The sequence below is a fragment of the Salmo trutta genome, chromosome 30 (genome assembly GCF_901001165.1).
Source record: "Salmo trutta chromosome 30, fSalTru1.1, whole genome shotgun sequence".
Lineage (NCBI taxonomy): Eukaryota > Metazoa > Chordata > Actinopteri > Salmoniformes > Salmonidae > Salmo > Salmo trutta.
In genome coordinates, this window is record NC_042986.1 from 28,913,438 (window position 1) to 28,932,925 (window position 19,488).

Consider the following 19,488-nt stretch of genomic DNA (forward strand, 5'->3'; position numbering starts at 1 on the left):
TGTGTTTGTGTTCATGTTGCAGATATCACCTATTTAGTCGACCTACGTCAATCCCCCCTTTTCTCCTCTATCCATCCCGCTGTTTTTCTTCCTCCTGTTCTTCCACTCCTATTTATATCTGTGTGCTCTCTCTCTCTCTCTCTCTCTCTCTCTCTCTCTCTCTCTCTGTGCCCTAAAGCTGGACCCCAGCTCCTGCCCAACTCAACTGGACTGGAGATGAAAGCTGACTCACTCACACATTAACACACACGTGGCTGCACACACCCCTTATACACACACCCCTTATACACACATACACAACCCTTATATACACACACCTCTTATGCACACACCCCTTATACACACACACCCTTTATACACACACACACCACAAACACCCCTTATACACACACACACACCACAAACACCCCTTATACACACACACACACCACAAACACCCCTTATACACACACACACACCACAAACACCCCTTATACACACACACACACCACAAACACCCCTTATACACACACACACACCACAAACACCCCTTACACACACATACACACCACAAACACCCCTTATACACACACCGCTTACACACACACACACACAAATAAAGAACCTATGGATGCAGACATACACACATATGCAAGTACACATACATGAATGTATGCTTACATACATAAGTAGCCTAGGCTACCCATTAATGCACACACATATCCATTCAGTATAGATGATGAATGTTATGTACTTCAATCACGTGTCTTGATCTATAAATGTCTTGATTTTTGAGTGACACACTCAAATCCATACACTCTAGCCAGGTCTGTTTGTGCTGTAGCTAACTGCAAATGGCCTGACAACAAACATAACAGAGCAGTTGGCTAAAAAAAGATCTACGTTACATTACAGTCAAACTCTCCCAGTGACTCCCATATAGCCCACACTATCCTAGACACCAGTGACAGCCCAGAGTGACATACACACACTTATAGCTCATAGCACTGAGGGCAGATAACTGCAATCCCAACTATAAACAGACATGCTGACGCACCTGACTAATGCCTATAGATACATGTACAGACACCATGGCATTTCACAGCTGGCTGGACATACTGCTTATTTTGGACAGACTCACAGACATGCTCAGTAAACATATAGAATCGTCAAGAGAGATTGAGTGGGTATTGCACCAGTAATGGGCAACATTGTTGGACATACGAACCTGCACCCGTCAACACTGCTAAATGCATTGGCACATAGGCTACCCTGAGGGCCATTGACTACTTAATATAAGCTCAGCAAACAATGAAGTTTAAAGTAGAATAATCTTTTAACAGTGACTGACCTTGAAAAATCACATGATACTATGATGCAGAATCTTCCCATATCTTATTGCCATCTACAGGCCACCTCTGACACTCTGTACCTTGTCTGTCTGGGTCAGAGAATAATAGGGATATACTATTTTGATATATGTCCCATTTATCCAACTAGAGTCCTCTATCTCTATGGTCTAAGCATACTACACTGATAGAAAGACAAATATAGGGGATCAAAAAGTGGGATTATCCACAACTAGACTTATTCAAAATGTGTGCATAATCTCCAAACAACACTGACAAAGGAAAATAGTCTAAAACCTGTTTATTTCAGTGTAAAAATTAACTGTTACAGAGTCTGTGTAGCGGTCCATTAATCCAGAAAATATATGATAAACACACGGTTTCTATGTGTGTAGTTCATATGAAGAGACGGCAGTGGAAAATGACACATAGCGATAGAGCTTCATTCACAGACAGAAATCGCAGTAAAATTAAACACCAGCCTTCAGTTTAGAGCTGAACACAAATGTATGACAGATAATGTGAGAAGTCTGGTTCAGAGTGAACTCTCTCTTTTATAACGTGTATCATATTTATAGATCTGTCTTACATCATTCTACAAAGTGATCAGGAACAATCTCCACACTGACAGTGACCTTGGTTTGCAGTTAATCATGTCATGAACCTAAAGAGAACAGGTAAGACTGTCAGACTCATAGCCTAGTTGCTCCAGAGAGGTGTGCAAAGAATGACATACATTCAGGTTAGCTTCCTGAGCTAACATAAATCACCAACACATAACCTCTACTGACCTCACCCCACCTCCTCCTTCACACACATTTTCACCTTTCTATTACACATTTTTTTTATTTTCTTGTTCATTCCCTCTCCCTCCACCTTTATCTTGACCTTCTTCTTCTCCTCCTCCTGTTTCAGACAGTGTGTTTCTTTCAGCTTCTGGAACTTCTTCAGGTCAGAACAGAACAACACCTGAGAGAGTGACAGTCAAGCTCCATTGACATCAATGCATGATTTATTGAAAGTTCAAGTTTCCTGTGTCTCAAGTTGGATGGATGGATAGATTAAAGAAAGAGAGTGAGCAGAGAGAGGAAGTGAACAGATGAGTGGATGGATTCTGACCACCAGTTATTTTTCTCACCGAGTGTGCCCAACCAGCATACGGACCCCATAGCTGCCTGAAGAAGTCCCCTGTGCAGATACAAAAAATCAGTCAATTAGTGATTGGTAATATTCAGAAGGACACTGTTAAAGCCTGTTAAACACATCCTTGTACCGTGAATCCTCACCTATTTGACGGTGGACCTTGTCTGTGAGGCTCTTCTGCCCATTGCCCGCCGCACAACTGTAGTCTCGTTTTGCGATTTGCCACACGTGTGTATCCACAGGCACAACACAGGCCTTTTCCAGAGACATCAGACACACACAGTCTGCCACCTACAAGGGGAACCCAGGTAACACTTTCTATGCCTGTGTATAATACATGTATAGTCAACCTGGTCTCAGAGCATTTAGTATTATTCTGTACGCAAATCCGAGACACTTCATTTAGTATGATACGTTAAGTTTCGTATGGAATGTATTAATTTGTGGATGTGAATCACTCATTTCGTATATGTTACAAATTACAAATCGTATTATGTTACAGATTTGCAAAACGGACAATATGTTAAGAATTTGAAAAACGTACAATATGTTGTGAATTTGCAAAATGTATGATATGTTACGAATTCTAGCTAGGTGGTTAGCGTTAGCGAGCTGGCTAAAGTTAGCTAGGCTAAGGGTTAGGGTTAAGTTTAAGAGTTAGGTTAAAGGGTTAAGGTTAGGGGAAGGTTTAGCTAACATGCTATGTACTGTCGGTGCAAATTAGCTAAATAGTAGTAAGCTGTTGAAAAGTTGCTAATTAGATACAATTCTAGAGTTGTCCATGATGAGATTCAAACTTGCAACCTTTGGGTTGCTAGACGTTCGCTATATATCCACCCCTACCAACCACCCTAAGTAACTATCCGTCTTATGTAACCATACCAAACGTAATATATCATACACATTTCAGTGTCCCGGATATACATTTACTATGTTATGTCTACATTTACTATGTTATGCACCCTTAATTGTCCTGAAGGGTTGAGGCATACCTTGGGGCCTACCCCGGGGAGGGTGCGCAGTGCGTCACGTGCCTGCAGGTAGGGGACACTGCGGAGCCCCTGGAGCCAATGGGGCCCACCGTGAGAGTCCAGGATCTGTCTGGCACTCTGCTGCAGGAACCTGGCCCTGTACCCAAACCCCAGGTCCCTCAGACGAGCCTCCACACTGTTGTCTGTCAATCAGAGGACAGAGGACATGTCAGAGCCCAAAACATTTGAAAAAACAAAGGATTTGAAAGCGAGAGATAGACAGATGTCAGACAATCAGCCAGAGTAGTGTTGGTGGTAGTGGAGGTGGAACCTGCGAGTGCATGCAGGGAGGGGAAGTCGTGGTAGCTGGTCTGGTCCAGCTGACACAGAGGGGTGCCCAAGGACTGGCACAGCCTCTCCACCATGCCCTGGATACGAGAGATGTGGTTGTTAGAGGTGCAGATGAAGGAGAACAGGCACTCTGTGGGGTCCTGACGCAGCATACGCACACCTGGGGGAGAGACAGAACACACACACTGTAAAGTATGAAACGCACATGCACGCACGCGCACACACGGAAGAGACATAATAGATACAGACACAGTATTACAAACACGGACCAACTTACCTGTGAAGATCTTGGCAATGCTGTTAAAGTGTGGGTCGGCTGCTCCCCAATCTCTGTACAGATCCCCCAGCTTCACCTTCAGCTGGAAATAATCATTCAGCAGCTCTTCCTCCTTTCTGTCTGGGTCAGGGGTCACAGCCACTGGCTCCCCCTCTTCTTCCTCCTTCACCTCTATCACTCCCTTGGATCTTTTCCCTGACCCCTGGAGCAGGGAACCTGCCCTCCGCTTCCTCCCATCCCCTCCTATGGCGTTGGGGCTATTGTATGTGTGGTACCATAGTGTGTCGTCTGTCTGGGTGAGAGTCCACACTCGTCCCCCCATCACTCCGGTCCAGTGGCCATCCCCTGTCTCTCGCCAGCTTGCAGGGAAAAGGGGGAGGGACGACAGAGGGTTAGGATAAATGGTTTGAGAGGTAGTGAGTGGATTAGAGATCATTTCAATACTTGCTAATGCCTTTGGCAGAGCCCTGGGTCATGTAACATATGGCCTGCCATTGCTCTATAGAATCAGCGAAGCAGTGGTCAAAGGAACTCACCGGAAGCTCTGTCCGCAGCCTAGTGTGAGGTCCAAACGGAGCTCTGATCGTGAACAGGCCAGGGAGTGCCATGACTTGGTCCCCGCCGACAGCAATGCATGCTGGGACATAGTGCTGGATCACTCACCACATACTGTAGTATCAGAGATATCTGATGAGATGAACAGTGGAGTATATCTGATGAGATGGATAGTGGAGGCCATGAACTCTTCGAAATAAGGGTTCTTCGCCTGTTCCCATAGGAGAACTATTCTCCTATGGGGACAGCTGAAGAACCCTTTTAGGTCATAGATGGCACCTTTTTTTCTAAGAGTGTTGCAACAAAATAAAATAAAATGTTATTTGTCACACTTTGTAAACAACAAACTAACAGTGAAAGGCTTACTCACAGGCCCTTCCCAACAATGCAGAGAAAAATGATAAATAATAGAATAAATCCACAATGAGTAAGGATAACTTGGCTATATACACGGGGTAGCAGTACCGAGTCCATGTGCAGGGGAACGAGGTAATTGAGGTAGATACATATAGGTAGAGTGACTAGGCAACAGGACAGATAATAAACTGTAGCAGCAGAGTATGTGATGAGCCAAAAGAGTTTGTGCAAAAAGGGTCAATGCAGATAGTTAAACAGTTAACCAATAGCTACCTGGACTAAATATTTAGCAGTTTTATGGCTTGGGGGTAGAAGTTGTTCAGGGTCCTGTCGGTTCTAGACTTGGTGCATCGGTATCGATTGTCGTGCGGTAGCAGAGAGAACAGTCTATGACTTGGGTCATCCTCTGACACCGCCTGGTATAGAGGTCCTGGATGGCAGGGAGCTCGGCCCCAGTGATGTACTGGGTCATACGCACTACTCTCTGTAGCTCCTTGTGGTCCAATGCCAAGCAGTTGCCATACCAAGTGGTGATGCAGCCAGTCAAGATGCTCTCGATCGTGCAGCTGTAGAACTTTGAGGATCTAAAAGTCCATGCCGAATCTTTTTAGCCTCCTGAGGGGGAAGAGGATTTGTCATGCCTTCTTTACAACTGTGATGGTGTGTGTGGACCATGAAAATTCCTTAGTGATGTGGACACCGAGGAACTTGAAGCTCTCGACCAGCTCCACTACAGATGAGTCGATGTGGATGGGTGCGTGCTCGGCCCTCCGATTCCTGTAGTCCACGATCAGCTCCTTTGTCTTGCTGACAGTGAGGGAGAGGTTGTTGTCCTGGCACCACACTGCCAGGTCACTGACCACCTCCCTATAGGCTGTCTCATTGTCAGTGGTGATCAAGCCAACCACCGTTTGTTGTCAGCAAACTTAATGATCGTGCATGGCCACGCAGTCATGGGTGAACAGAGAGTACAGGAGGGGACTAAGCATGCACCCTTGCAGGGCCCCCGTGTTGAGGGTTAGCATGGCAGATGTGTGTTGTCTACCATCACCACCTGGGGGGCGGCCTGTCAGGAAGTCCAGGACCCAGTTGAAGAGGGAGGTGTTCTGTCCCAGAGCTTGGAGGGCACTATGGTGTTGAACACTGAGCTGTAGTCAATGAACAGCATTCTCACCTAGGTGTTCTTTTTGTCCAGGTGGGAAAGGGCAGTGTGGAGTGCAATAGAGATTGCGTAATCTGTGGATCTGTTGGTACGGTATGCGAATTGGAGTGGGTCCAGGGTGTCTGGGATGGCAATGGTGTTGATGTGAGCCACGACCAGCCTTTCAAAGCACTTCATGGTTACAGATTTGAATGATACGGGGCGATAGTCATTTAGACAGGTTACCTTGGCGTTCTTGGGCACAGGGACTATGGTGGTCTGCTTGAAACATGTAGGTATTACAAACTGGGTCAGGGAGAGGTTGAGAATGTCAGTGAAAACAATTGACAGCTGGTCAGCGCATGCTCTGAGTAAGCGTCCTGGTAATCTGTCTGGCCTCGTGGCCTTGTGAATGTTAACCTGTTTAAAGGTCTTACTCACATTGGCTAAGGAGAGCAAGATCACACAGTCATCCGGAACAGCTGGTGCTCTCATGCATGGTTCAGTGTTGCTTGCCTCGACACGAGCATAGAAGAAATGTAGCTCGTCTGGTAGGCTCGCGTCACTGGGCAGCTTGCGGCTGTGTTTCCCTGCCACATCTAATGAGTGTCAGAGCTGGCGTAGTAGATTCGATCTTAGTCCTGTATTGACGTTTTGACTGTTTGATAGCTCGTCAGTCGTAGCAGGATTTCTTATAAGCGTCCAGACTAGTATCTTACTCCTTGAAAGCGGTAGCTCTAGCCTTTAGCTCAGTGCGGGTGTTGCCTGTAATCCATGGCTTCTGGTTGGGATATGTACGTACAGTCACTGTGGGGACAACGTCATCAATGAACTTATTAATGAAGCCGGTGACTGATGTGGTATACTCCTCAATGTTATCGGATGAATCCCGGAAGATATTCCAGTCTGTGCTAGCGAAACAGTCCTGTAGCTTAGCATCCATTTCATTAGACCACTTCCGTATTGAGCGCGTTACTGGTAATTACTGTTAGAGTTTTTGCTTGTAAGCAGGAATCAGGATGATAGAATTATGGTCAGATTTGCCAAATGGAGGGCGAGGGAAAGCTTTATAAGCCAATGCATTTCTGTGTGTGGAGTAAAGGTGATCTAGAGTTTTTTCACCTCTAGTTGCACAGGTGACATGCTGGTAAAAATGAGGAAAGACACATTTCAGTTTTCCTGCATTAAAATCACTGGCCACTAGGAGTGCCGCCACTGGATGTACATTTTCTTGTTTGCTTATGGCCCTATATAGCTCGTTGAGTGCGGTCTTACTGACAGCTTTGGTTTGTGGTGGTAAATAGAAAGCTACAAAAAACTATAGATGAAAACTCTTGGTAAATAGTATGGTCTGCAGCTTATCATGAGGTATTCTAAGGTGAGTAAAACCTCAAGACTTCCATAACATTAGAGATCGCGCACCAGCTGTTGTTAACAAAGGGACACACACCTCCCCCTTAACCGAAGCTGCCATTCAGTCTTGACGATGCATAGAAAAAACAGCTAGGTGTGTCCATGTCCTTATTCAGCCACAACTCCCTACAGTCCTTCAGGTCTTGTTGATAGGATAGTCTTGAACTGAGCTCGTCAGTTGGTTCTCTAGTGATTGTAGCTACGTTCGCCAATATAACGGAGGACAGAGGCTAATTATTTACTCACCGACATAGTCTTGTCACGTCAATGATAAAGAAATCACAAGAGAACCATCTTTGACTCAATGCATACAAAGTGCACTCCACCATCATCAGTTTTCCGTACAAAAAAAACAGTGTAGTTAAGATCAGAATGAATCTTGGATTGGCCACTGTGGGTGAAAATACAGCACTTGAAGAAAGAGGAAAATCAGACTATATGTATAATTATTTAACTACAGGTACCATAGATGTGAGTGAAATAGCTGTAAGTAGCAGTAGAAGTATTGTTATCCATTAGTTTACTCCAATTGGGGTAGGGATGTCAAGTTAGAGGGAAAAAAGTATAGAGAAAATAATAAAAATACATTATGCAAATAATTAAATTGGTAGAACCTACAATCTGTCTGCAACATTAAAGCTTATCTACCCCCCCCAAAAAAATAAAATAAACAACCCTAAATCAAAATACAGGTGGGTTATTATAAAGATTGTGTACACATTGCAGACACTAATCAGTTAGTCATGTATCTGATTGATGCTGGTAAGAATTCATCTGTCAGTAACTTTAGCTAATTTACTTTTTATTTTTTACCTTTATTTAACCAGGTAGGCCAGTTGAGAATAAGTTCTCATTTACAACTGCGACCTGGCCAAGATAAAGCAAAGCAGTGTGACACAAACAACAACACAGAGTTACACATGGAATAAACAAATTAACAGTCAATAATACAATAGAAAACATCTATATACAGTGTGTGCAAATGAGGTAAGATTAGGTAGGTAAGTCTATCAATAGGCCGCAGTAGCGAACTAATTACAATTTACCAATTAACACTGGAGTGATAGATGTGCAGAAGATGAATGTGCAAGTAGAGATATTGGGGTGCAAAGGAGAAAAAAACAAAAACAATATGATGAGGTAGTTGGATGGACTATTTACAGATGGGCTGTGTACAGGTGCAATGATCTGTCAGCTGCTCTGACAGCTGATGCTTAATGTTAGTGAGGGAGATATGAGTCTCCAGCTTCAGTGATTTTTGCAATTCGTTCCAGTCATCGGCAGCAGAGAACTGGAAGGAAAGGCGGCCAAACTAGGAATTGGCTTTGGGGGTGACCAGTAAAATATACCTGCTGAAGAGCGTGCTACAGGTAGGTGCTGCTATGGTGACCAGTGAGCTGTGATAAGGCGGGCTTTACCTAGCAAAGACTTATAGATGACCTTGAGCCAGTGGGTTTGGGGACGAATATGGAGCGAGGGCCAGCCAACAAGAGCATACAGGTCGCAGTGGTGGGTAGTATATGGGGCTTTGGTGACAAAACGGGTGGCACTGTGATAGATTGCATCCAATTTGCTGAGTAGTGTTGGAGGCTATTTTGTAAATGACGTCGCCAAAGTCAAGGATCGGTAGGATAGTCAGTTTTACGAGGGTATGTTTGGCAGCATGAGTGAAGGATGCTTTTTTTGCGAAATAGGAAGCTAATTCTAGATTTAATTTTGGATTGGAGATGCTTAATCTGAGTCTGGAAGGAGAGTTTACAGTCAAACCAGACACCTAGGTATTTGTAGTTGTTCACATATTCTAAGTCAGAGCCGTCCAGAGTAGTGATGCTGGACGGGCGGGCTGGTGTGGGCAACGATCGGTTGAAGAGCATGCATTTAGTTTTATTTGCATTTAAGAGCAGTTGGAGGCCACGGAAGGAAAGTTGTATGGCATTGAAGCTCATCTGGAGGTTAGTTAACACAGTGTCCAAACAAGGGCCAGAAGTATACAGAATGGTGTCGTCTGCGTATAGGTGGATCAGAGAATCACCAGCAGCAAGTGCCTGTATTCATCATTGATGAATACAGAGAAATGAGTTGGCCTGAGAATTGAACCCTGTGGCACCCCCATAGAGACTGCCAGAGGTCCAGACAACAGGCCCTCCGATTTGACACACTGAACTCCGTCTGAGAAGTAGTTGGTGAAACAGGCGAGGCAGTCATTTGAGAAACCAAGGCTGTTGAGTCTGCCGATACGAATGTGGTGATTGACAGAGTCGAAAGCCTTGGCCAGGTCGACGAATAAGGCTGCACAGTATTGTCTTTTATCGATGGCGGTTATGATATCGTTTAGGACCTTGAGCGTGGCTGAGATACACCCATGACCAACTAGGAAACCAGATTGCATAGCGGAGAAGGTACGGTGGGATTCTGTTTGTTAACTTGGCTTTCGAAGTCCTTAGAAAGGCAGGGTAGGATAAATATAGGTCTGTAACAGTTTGGGTCTAGAGTGTCTCCCCCTTTGAAGAGGGGGATGACCGTGGCAGCTTTCCAATCTTTGGGGATCTCAGATGATACGAAAGAGAGGTTGAACAGGCTAGTAATAGGGGTTGCAACAATTGCAGCCGGATAGCTTTAGAAAGAGTGGGTCCAGATTGTCTAGCCCAGCTGATTTGTAGGGGTCCAGATTTTGCAACTCTTTCAGAACATCAGCTATCCGGATTTGGGTGAAAGAGAAATGGGGGAAGCTTGGGCAAGTTGCTGTGGGGGGTGCAGGGCTGAAGAACCGGGGTTGCCTTTGCTTTCCTAACTGCTTGTGTATACTGGTTCCTAACTTCCCTGAAAATTTGCGTATCGCGGGGGCTATTCGATGCTAATGCGGTACGCCACAGGATGTTTTTGTGCTGGTCAAGGGCAGTCAGGCCTGGAGTGAACCAAGGGCTATATCTGTTCCTGGTTTTACATTTTTATGAATGGTGCATGCTTATTTAAGATGAGGAAAGCACTTTTAAAGAATAACCAGGCATCCTCTACTGATGGAATGAGGTCAATATCCTTCCAGGATACCCGGGCCAGGTCGATTAGAAAGGCCTGCTCGCTGAAGTGTTTTAGGGAGCGTTTGACAGTGATGAGGGGTGGTCGTTTGACCGCAGACCCCATTATGGACGCAGGCAATGAGGCAGTGATCGCTGAGATCCTGGTTGAAGACAGCAGAGGTATATTTAGAGGGCAGGTTGGTCAGGATGATATTTATGAGGGTGCCTGTGTTTACGGATTTAGGGTTGTACCTGGTCGGTTCATTGATCATTTGTGTGAGATTGAGGGCATCCAGCTTAGATTGTTGGACGGCTGGGGTGTTAAGCATGACCCAGTTTAGGTCACCAAACAGTACGAGCTCTGAAGATATATGGGGGGCAATCAATTCACATATGGTGTCCAGGGCACAGCTGAGGGCTGAAGGTGGTCTATAACAAGAGCAACGGTGAGAGACTTGTTTCTGGAAAGGTTTATTTTAGAAGTAGAAGCTTGCTTGGGCACAGACCTGGATAGTATGACAGAACTTTGCAGGCTCTCTCTGCAGTAGATTACAACTCCGCTCCTTTGGCAGTTCTATCTTGTCGGAAAATGTTATAGTTAGGGATGGAAATTTCAGATTTTTGGTGGCCTTCCTAAACCAGGATTCAGACACGGCTAGGACAACCGGGTTGGCAGAGTGTGCTAAAGCAGTGAATAAAACAAACTTAGGGAGGCTAGCAATTTGTGTAATAAAGATTGCTAACGTTAGTGGAATAACGTATTGTAATGAAACAGGCAGGCAGCAGGCTTCGAACCCTCGACCTTCTAGCCCGAAGTCCAGCGTGCTATCGTCTGTGCCCCCGTCGATATCCGTGCTTATAAACCCAGGGTCGTTACAGCATACTGATTACTTCGGCTCTTGCTCTGGTAATAATTAGTTAAGATAGTAGTTAGCTAGCTAGTCTACAGGCTACTAATTAGGTTAGCTCCACATGCCATGAGTCACCTCAAAATCATAGTACAGTAGCTAACATATTACGCAAATCTAAGTTAAAACCAGTTTGTCAGTACAAGATGTTATAGCTTCAAAATCTTACTTTGAGAGCAGATGTTTACACGTATCTTCACACCCTGGATGTGTGTGGGCCTATAATGACTTTCCCGGTGTTTGACTGTTGAGAATGGAAAAGAAATATTACGCGGAGTGACCTAACCTCTTTGACTAACATAATATATTTGTCACTTCGTTCTTACATTAACAGCCAATTTGACTTCCTAGTTAATATTTCTAACATTATTCTGCGTATTAATGATTTTTTTTTAGGAATTACTCAAAAATTCATTCGTCTACTGTCTGATGCAACCAACCAACACATTTGTGAAACCCCTCTCCACTCTTCGGGAACCTCCTGATATCAACACAACCAACGATTGGCTCGTTGAGAGAGCATAATATAACTACTGCAACAAACACCATTCATGATTGGTCCAAAAGACGCGACATGATTGGTTCATATGACTGTCCTTTCATTCTTTCCGTGATTAGGAAGTACACCCGCCCCTCCAGACAAATTATTTTTTGCAACGTGTTTGGCTGGTGTAAATTGTAAAAGATGGCGGATCCGTTGACGCTATTCACTTCTATTGGGCTAAGTGAGCAGAAAGCGAAGGAGACTTTGAAAAATGATGCCTTATGTTCTGCCCTAAAGGATGCTATTGCACAGGTATGACTTCAGAGATTGGTAAAAGTATGAAATCTTGGCAGCTCGGGCATATATGACAGTATTGACAGGATCATAAACCATCTATCGTTAGCTTTTTTAGTAACGTTAGTCATTTCACTGACTCTTTTTGGCTGTGGCATTTATTTCAGTCAAACAAGTTCATACTTTGATATGAGTCTGAGTGAATACATTCATTCAAACGTATTATTGACAAATCAAGAATAATAGTGAAAGAAAAGACCTGATAGTTCACTGTAAATTTTCACATGCACATGTTATAGGCCTGCCCCTTTGAATTTTCTTTGGAGTCCTCTTTCTAGTGTACCCTGTCATTAGAACTCATCTTACCCTGACTTGACCAGCTAAAAATAACCCAGATCTCCACTGTACCTCACTTGTTCTTGAAAGTAGCAATCCAGACTTCAATTGACAGCTTTCCTGTCAGTTCATCTCCAGGTCTAGTCTACTCTGGGACTTGGTATTGGCCCAACACTGGTTTCAATAGTGTTAAGTGGTGTCAACATTTGTAACACTGTCTATTTATTCCAACTGGTTGATTTCCACAGGCCCAGCGGGTGCTTGGGGTGGCAGGAGTGGACAAAGCGACAGGGACCCTCCTGTACACAATGGCCTCTCGTCTTCGAGACCCCAAACGCCTGGGCTTCCTCACAGATCACATCGCTCAACGCAAGATCTGTACAGAGCTGCAACTGGCAGGTAGACACACACAAACACACGTTTCCTGACATCACTGATTAATGTAACCGATGTGAAATTACTAGTTAGTTAGCGGTGGTGCACGCTAATAGCATTTCAATCAGTGACATCACTCGCTCTGAGATTTGAAGTAGGGTTTCCCCTTGCGTTGCAAGGGCCGCGGCTTTTGTGGCGCGATGGGTAACGATGCTTCGTGGGGTGTCAGTTGTTGATGTGTGCAAGGGTCCCTGGTTCGAGCCCAGGTTGGGGTGAAGAGAGGGACGGAACCTACACTGTTACATATGTCATCAGCATTTTGTCTCGTGACCATTCCTCTCTCTCTCTCTTTCGCTTTCTCTCTGTGTGTGTGTGTGACTTTTGGGGTGAACTATCCATAATGTGTCAGACTGTTTAAACATGCTCCTCTCGCCTCTCTAGCTGCTTTGGAGTTTGTGAAGAGCCATCCCCAGGACCCTATCAACCAGCAGGAGTTTGAGTCTTTGTGTGGAGTGGGAGTGGTTATAACACCAGAGCAGATAGAAGACAAGGTTAGGACTTGAGCTTATTTTGACCAGGAAAAACGTCTGGCTTTAGCCCTAACTAGAGGATCCAGCGATTTCCTGTTTACCCGTAATGCTGTAAACATAGTCTCTGTCCAGTGATGATGATTATTAACAGTTGCTAGGTAGTGTGAGGGGTTTTACTAACAGTGGTATGTTACAGGTGGAAAAAGTGATCAAGAAGCACAAAGACCAGCTGTTGCAGGAGAGGTACCGTTTTAACATGGGACTGCTCATGGGTAAGAATACAGCCCTGATAGAATATTGATTACCTCCTCTGGGACTGGAGGAAATTAATGTCTGTGTCGGTAAGGAGGAGAAGATGTGCGTCTCATTGAGAGTGCCTCTGTCTTCACAGGTGAGGCTCGTGGTGGCCTGATGTGGGCTGATGGGAAGATGATCAAAAACGAGGTGGACATGCAGGTGTGTGTAGCAATACATTTATGTTTGTCCCCTGAAGGCATTGTGTATATCAACATAGATATACTGTACCTCAGCTATGTGCTTATATTGTGACCCTGTGTTCAATCCTGACCCCATTCCCTCTCAGGTCCTCCATCTCCTGGGCCCAAAGACAGAGGCTGACCTGGAGAAGAAACCCAAGGTAACATTTCACACAGCTCAACATGGCTGTCTATAAAAAAAAAAAATGCAATCATATTTCACACGCAAAAGCGCAGATAATTTTACTAATCCATTATGTGACTGCATAATCACATACAATTTACTAAATGAATAAGTTCTCTATGTGCAGGCTCAGAAGGCTAAGGCTCCAGATGGTGAGGTGAAGGTGAAGGAGGAGCTCACTATGAATGGTAATGATCTGGGGACTCCACATAAAGCTGCTGTGGGTTAAGTAGTCACCCTGTTACAGGGGTGTTGACATACTTTTGTGTGTGTGTGTGTGTGTGTGTGTGTGTGTGTGTGTGTGTGTGTAGGGGAGTTAAAGATTGAGGGCAGAACGCTGATGGATGAGCTGAGAGGAGTGGCCTTGAATTTCCACAAACCAGGTGAGATGAAGAGCCACTTCATCCATGACCAATTTAAGTATACTAGCTTGTAACCCCTGACCTCTGACCTGTTTCTCCAGGAGAGAACTATAAAACAGAGGGCTATGTGGTCACTCCTAAAACCATGGACCTGTTGAAGCAGCATCTGGAGTTCACTGGAGGACAGGTATGGAGACAAGGGAATGTCACAGGTGGGATGACCAGAATGCATTTAAGGTGGAACTGCAGGTGGAACTGTTGATCACTCACTAATTGATCTCTCTCTTGGTTTTTATCTCGCCTGTCTATATTACTGTAGATTCGCACTCGTTTCCCTCCAGAGCCCAACGGTATTCTTCACATTGGTCACGCCAAAGCCATCAACTTTAATTTTGGCTATGCTAAGGTATGACCCTGACACACACTCCACCCACCAGCACCACACTCTTAACCACTACCAGAAGGCTAAGTATAGCTTAGGCTACATTTAGCTTATTGGCAAAGGCTTGATTTCATATGGGGTACTTGACAGAACCCTGACAATAATACAGTATCATAATTGTGTGTTGTCCTCTTTTCCTCTCGCCTTGTCCTCTCTCCCTCCTCAGGCTAACGATGGGATCTGCTACTTGAGGTATGATGACACTAACCCAGAAAAGGAAGAGGAGAAGTACTTCACTGCCATCAAAGACATGGTGGAGTGGCTAGGTGAGTGTCCGTTGTACAATGTTACTCTAACATCACAACAACACTGGCAAAGCATCCAGAGAACGGTTTTGCAATGACTGGTAATGACATGCCATAGTCAACCATAACACATTGCAACATCTGTATGTGTGTGTCTCAGGTTATAAGCCTTATGAAATCACTCACGCCTCCGACAACTTCCAGAGACTTTACGACCTGGCAGTGGACCTCATCCGTAGGTGGGTGACGCTATCTGTGTATCTCTTTATTCTCATATGTGTGGAACAATTTGCATGTGTGTGTCTGTGTGTTTGCTCATCTCTCTAGGGGCCATGCCTACGTGTGTCACCAGCGGGGGGAGGAGCTGAAGGGTCACAACCCGCCCCCGTCGCCATGGCGAGAGCGTCCTGCTGAGGAGTCATTGGTGCTGTTTGACAGGATGAGGCGGGGCCTGTTCGCTGAGGGAGAGGCCACACTCAGGATGAAGATAGTGATGGAGGACGGCAAGATGGACCCCGTGGCCTACAGGATCAAATACACAGCCCACCATCGCACTGGGGACGCATGGTAATACACACACACCACAGTGTTTCTTCTAACAGTTCATTATACTCATCACAGTTCTACCCCCTCCTGCCTTTCCCCTTCACAGGTGTATCTATCCTACCTATGACTACACCCACTGTCTGTGTGACTCTATTGAAAACATCACACACTCACTCTGCACCAAGGAGTTCCAGGCCAGGTATGCTGTGTTGTAGTTGTTTCTGGGTCAACCTTTCTTTAAGTTGTTGGTTCTTTAGAACCTTTGATAATCTTAATATGTTTGTGTGTGTCCTTCAGGCGGTCATCGTATTTCTGGCTGTGTAATGCTCTGGACGTGTACTGCCCTGTGCAGTGGGAATATGGCCGTCTGAACCTCACCTACACCGTGGTCTCCAAGAGGAAGATCATCAAACTGGTGGAGGAAGGAACTGTGAGGTCAGCATTACACACACGTATGGAAGCCCTGTTTAAGGCAAAACTATTTGTTTCTATGGCCAAACTGTAGGCTTGGGCAATACACCGTATACTGGGGTATTTTGAAACGGTATGATCCAGTTCAGGGCTCCAGCTATGCATTTGGTTTGCTAACTTGCTAGCTAAGTGGCTAGTTGTCAAGATCAAGCTTCTTGGTTACGGCAGAGACAGTAAATCACCTCCTGGATCATGATCCCTGTTGCTTAAATTGTTTTGTGTTTTTGTTGTTATAGCACCTTGTGTGCACATTCGGTAATTGTGTATGATGGTATGAAAATCTGGATTTCTCCCAACCAAACTATTTGTTTCCAGAGCCAAACTACATTATTTGTGCCAAAGTAGCTATCTGTGTGTGTGTGTGTGTGTGTGTGTGTGTGTGAGTGAGTGTGAGAGAGAGACACTTCCACTGACGGTTTGTGTTTCGCAGGGACTGGGACGACCCTCGTCTCTTCACTCTGACTGCTCTGAGGAGGAGGGGCTTCCCATCTGAGGCCATCAACAACTTCTGTGCAAAGGTACGAGAGAGGAATAGGAAGATGGTGGAGTAAGCAATGCTATTGTTTGAATGTTTTATTCCATCTTGCCAGGTGGGAGTGACTGTTGCCCAGGCAACGATGGAGCCCCACATGTTAGAGTCGTGTGTGAGGGATGTGCTGAATGACCACGCCCCCCGAGCCATGGCTGTCCTGGAGCCCCTCAAAGTCACCATCACCAATCTGCCTGAGGGCATACGGGTATGTCAACACTCACACAATCACTTTTGCTTCAAGGATTAGTGTGAATGCGAACCATTTATTTATTTATCTTCTCTCCTAGAATGATGTCCGTGTGCCTGACTTCCCAGCCAATGAGTTCATGGGCAGCCATGTTGTTCCATTTACACGCACCATCTTCATCGAGCAGAGTGACTTTAGAGAGGTAGGTGACAAGTTGTGTGGGTCTTGGTGCGCATGCTTTCAATACAAGGTCTGTGTACTTTAAGTGTGGGTGTTAACCTTGCTGCTCTCTCTCACACAATCTCCCTCTGCAGGTGATGGAGAAGGGCTACAAGCGTCTGACCCCAGATCAGCCAGTAGGCCTGAGGCATGCTGGCTATGTCATCTCTGTACAGAAGGTCATCAAGGTGAGATGCTTCTCTCAGATTGAAAGACTACAAAAATAAAGAACCATGTTAAGACTATGAACCTACAAACATGCCTGTTTGTCCTGGCAGGATGTTAGTCCTCTTTCTGTCCCCCACACCTTCTGTCTTCTCCTTTTCCTCTCTGATTCTCTCACTTTGCTATTATCTTCCGCTTTCTTACTGTTTCTCTCTCGCTCTCCATCTCTCTCAGGACGCCCAGGGCAGGGTGGTGGAGTTGGAGGTGCATTGCTGTAGTTCCCATGAGGCTGCAGAGAAACCTAAGGCCTTCATCCACTGGGTCAGCGAGCCCCAGAAGTGTGAAATCCGTCTCTACGAAAGACTGTGAGTCACTGAAAAGGCTTTGCGTGTGTCTGTGAGAGAGACACGTCTGTAAATACATCTGTCTGCTAGGTGTGGAATGATTTCTCTCTCGCTGTCAATTTTTTTTCGTCTGTCCACAGATTCCTTCACAAAAATCCTGAGGACCCGTCTGAGGTGCCCGGTGGCTTCCTAAGTGACATCAACCCTGTGAGTGTGTCTAAGTGTTACTGTCATGGACACACACAACCTCCGCACATACACACATGCTGATAAAGGAAAGGAGACAAGGAGAGGATGCTTGAGATTCACCCATGTCAAAATGTTTCTTATGTCCCCTCTGTCCCCCAGAACTCCCTGCAAGTGATTGACAGTGCCTTGGTGGACATCTCTGTGAGCAAGGCAAAGGTGTTTGATAAGTTCCAGTTTGAGAGAGTGGGCTACTTTGCACTGGACCCAGACAGCACAGCAGACAAGGTACGGTCCACCAACCAAAAACGGAATAGTTGATTGACACAGGTGGCAAAAAGGAGTGAGAACTGGGGTGTTAAATTGTTTACTTTGAAATGTAGAATGTCATCTTATGAAGTTGGTGACCTAAGAGACATTTCCATAGAGCATGAGCCAGAGGGTAACAGCAGCTTTCCTCTCCCTGCAGCTCGTCTTCAACAGAACGGTCACCCTCAAAGAGGATCCTGGGAAGATGTGATTGGGCAGAATGAGATCAAGCTGGACTGCCTGCTTCCCATGAGCCCTCAAACATGTCTGAATCCCAAATCAACCCCTGTCCCCTATACCTGACATGATTTAGATCTGAAAGTATCAATGAGTGTAAGCAATGATCCATCTTGATAGACCTCTGATAGGCTTGTTGGACTTTTTGCCATATTGAATACCTAACACATATCCAATCCAGATCTACAGATGTGCTTAGGAGTCGATTTGAAATCCAGAATTGGGGTTTTCGGGCATCTTTCAGTTTAGCATTTGCACAGACTTGGAAACTGTCGCAAGGTACCTCCCTTTTGAGGACCACAACTAATTTATAATTGGGGTAATAAGGGTCTTACTGTAAGTTGTATGATGTAAACCCATCATATCAAGCTCTGAGTCCATGGTCAAACTTATCATCATCATCAAGCTTAGCTCTGCTGATCTCACACAACATAGATGCTTACAAATGCAACATTTGGTGACACATTTGAGAGGAAACCATGAATAAAACCATGAAAAACAATTTTAAAATAGATATTAAAATGTGTCTGAGTCAGTGTTTACCTTGGGTTAATGTAGGTGTGTGTCTTAATCAACTTTAACAGTGAAAATTAAATACAATTATTTTTAAAAAGCAGTGACAGGGATGACATTCACTCACTCTCATACTTTGACACAATCAACTTAAAGGCACACTTGCATTGTTGGAGGAACACAGACCTTTTTTTAGGAAGTAGAGTGCATGCGAATTAACTCTTGCCTGCCCAGAGCTGTCCCAGCTCCACAAGAATAATTGGCACATTTCCTGTGGTCTCCCTTAAGAGAACTAGGCAAGAGAACAGTTAGAAGCTCTTTAACAGGTGGACTGGGACAGATGATGTTTCTAAAACACAGTACCCAGTCATTACCCTGCTGCCAGGGTTCTTCACTAAAATGTTACCTAAGTACAGTGCTGAGCAAACGTTATTTTCAAGCTTTTGGATGTGGAAAAGATTTAACTGGATAAATGAAAAGTGAGATGTATTGTAAGGTTGTTCCTGATGAGCAGCACACAGCCTTATGAACAATACATTTAATTCACACTTTAGAGCAATTAGATTGCTATTTAATCTTGAGTTATGCTT

The 19,488-nt window shown here is 44.9% G+C and overlaps 2 protein-coding genes across 8 annotated transcripts; one reads left to right on the forward strand and one right to left on the reverse strand.

The window, feature by feature from the left end:
• Window positions 1–1,612: 1,612 nt before the first annotated feature.
• On the reverse strand, window positions 1,613–11,972 carry ogg1 (8-oxoguanine DNA glycosylase). 7 transcript variants are annotated; one of them, XM_029723734.1, is made up of 9 exons: window positions 11,902–11,972; window positions 11,631–11,705; window positions 4,607–4,739; window positions 4,071–4,429; window positions 3,774–3,953; window positions 3,464–3,645; window positions 2,615–2,762; window positions 2,467–2,516; window positions 1,613–2,297 (listed from the first exon to the last, which is right to left on the reverse strand). In XM_029723734.1, exons 3-9 carry the CDS (start codon window positions 4,714–4,716, stop codon window positions 2,121–2,123), a joined length of 1,206 nt encoding a protein of 401 aa, XP_029579594.1. In that variant the 5' UTR covers window positions 4,717–4,739; window positions 11,631–11,705; window positions 11,902–11,972; the 3' UTR covers window positions 1,613–2,120. The 7 variants fall into 7 exon arrangements, with proteins under 7 accessions (XP_029579594.1, XP_029579591.1, XP_029579590.1 ...); XM_029723731.1 differs by having other exon boundaries at window positions 4,607–4,757; XM_029723730.1 differs by having other exon boundaries at window positions 4,607–4,757; window positions 11,788–11,935.
• A 126-nt stretch (window positions 11,973–12,098) lies between these two features.
• Window positions 12,099–18,927, forward strand: qars1 (glutaminyl-tRNA synthetase 1). The gene is made up of 23 exons (XM_029723727.1): window positions 12,099–12,257; window positions 12,824–12,974; window positions 13,392–13,501; window positions 13,677–13,752; window positions 13,872–13,936; window positions 14,064–14,117; window positions 14,268–14,328; window positions 14,452–14,523; window positions 14,604–14,689; window positions 14,822–14,908; window positions 15,111–15,210; window positions 15,350–15,428; window positions 15,517–15,756; window positions 15,842–15,934; window positions 16,033–16,170; window positions 16,637–16,724; window positions 16,797–16,943; window positions 17,026–17,127; window positions 17,240–17,332; window positions 17,544–17,674; window positions 17,794–17,860; window positions 18,002–18,127; window positions 18,309–18,927. Exons 1-23 carry the CDS (start codon window positions 12,147–12,149, stop codon window positions 18,357–18,359), a joined length of 2,328 nt encoding a protein of 775 aa, XP_029579587.1. The 5' UTR covers window positions 12,099–12,146; the 3' UTR covers window positions 18,360–18,927.
• Window positions 18,928–19,488: the final 561 nt, after the last annotated feature.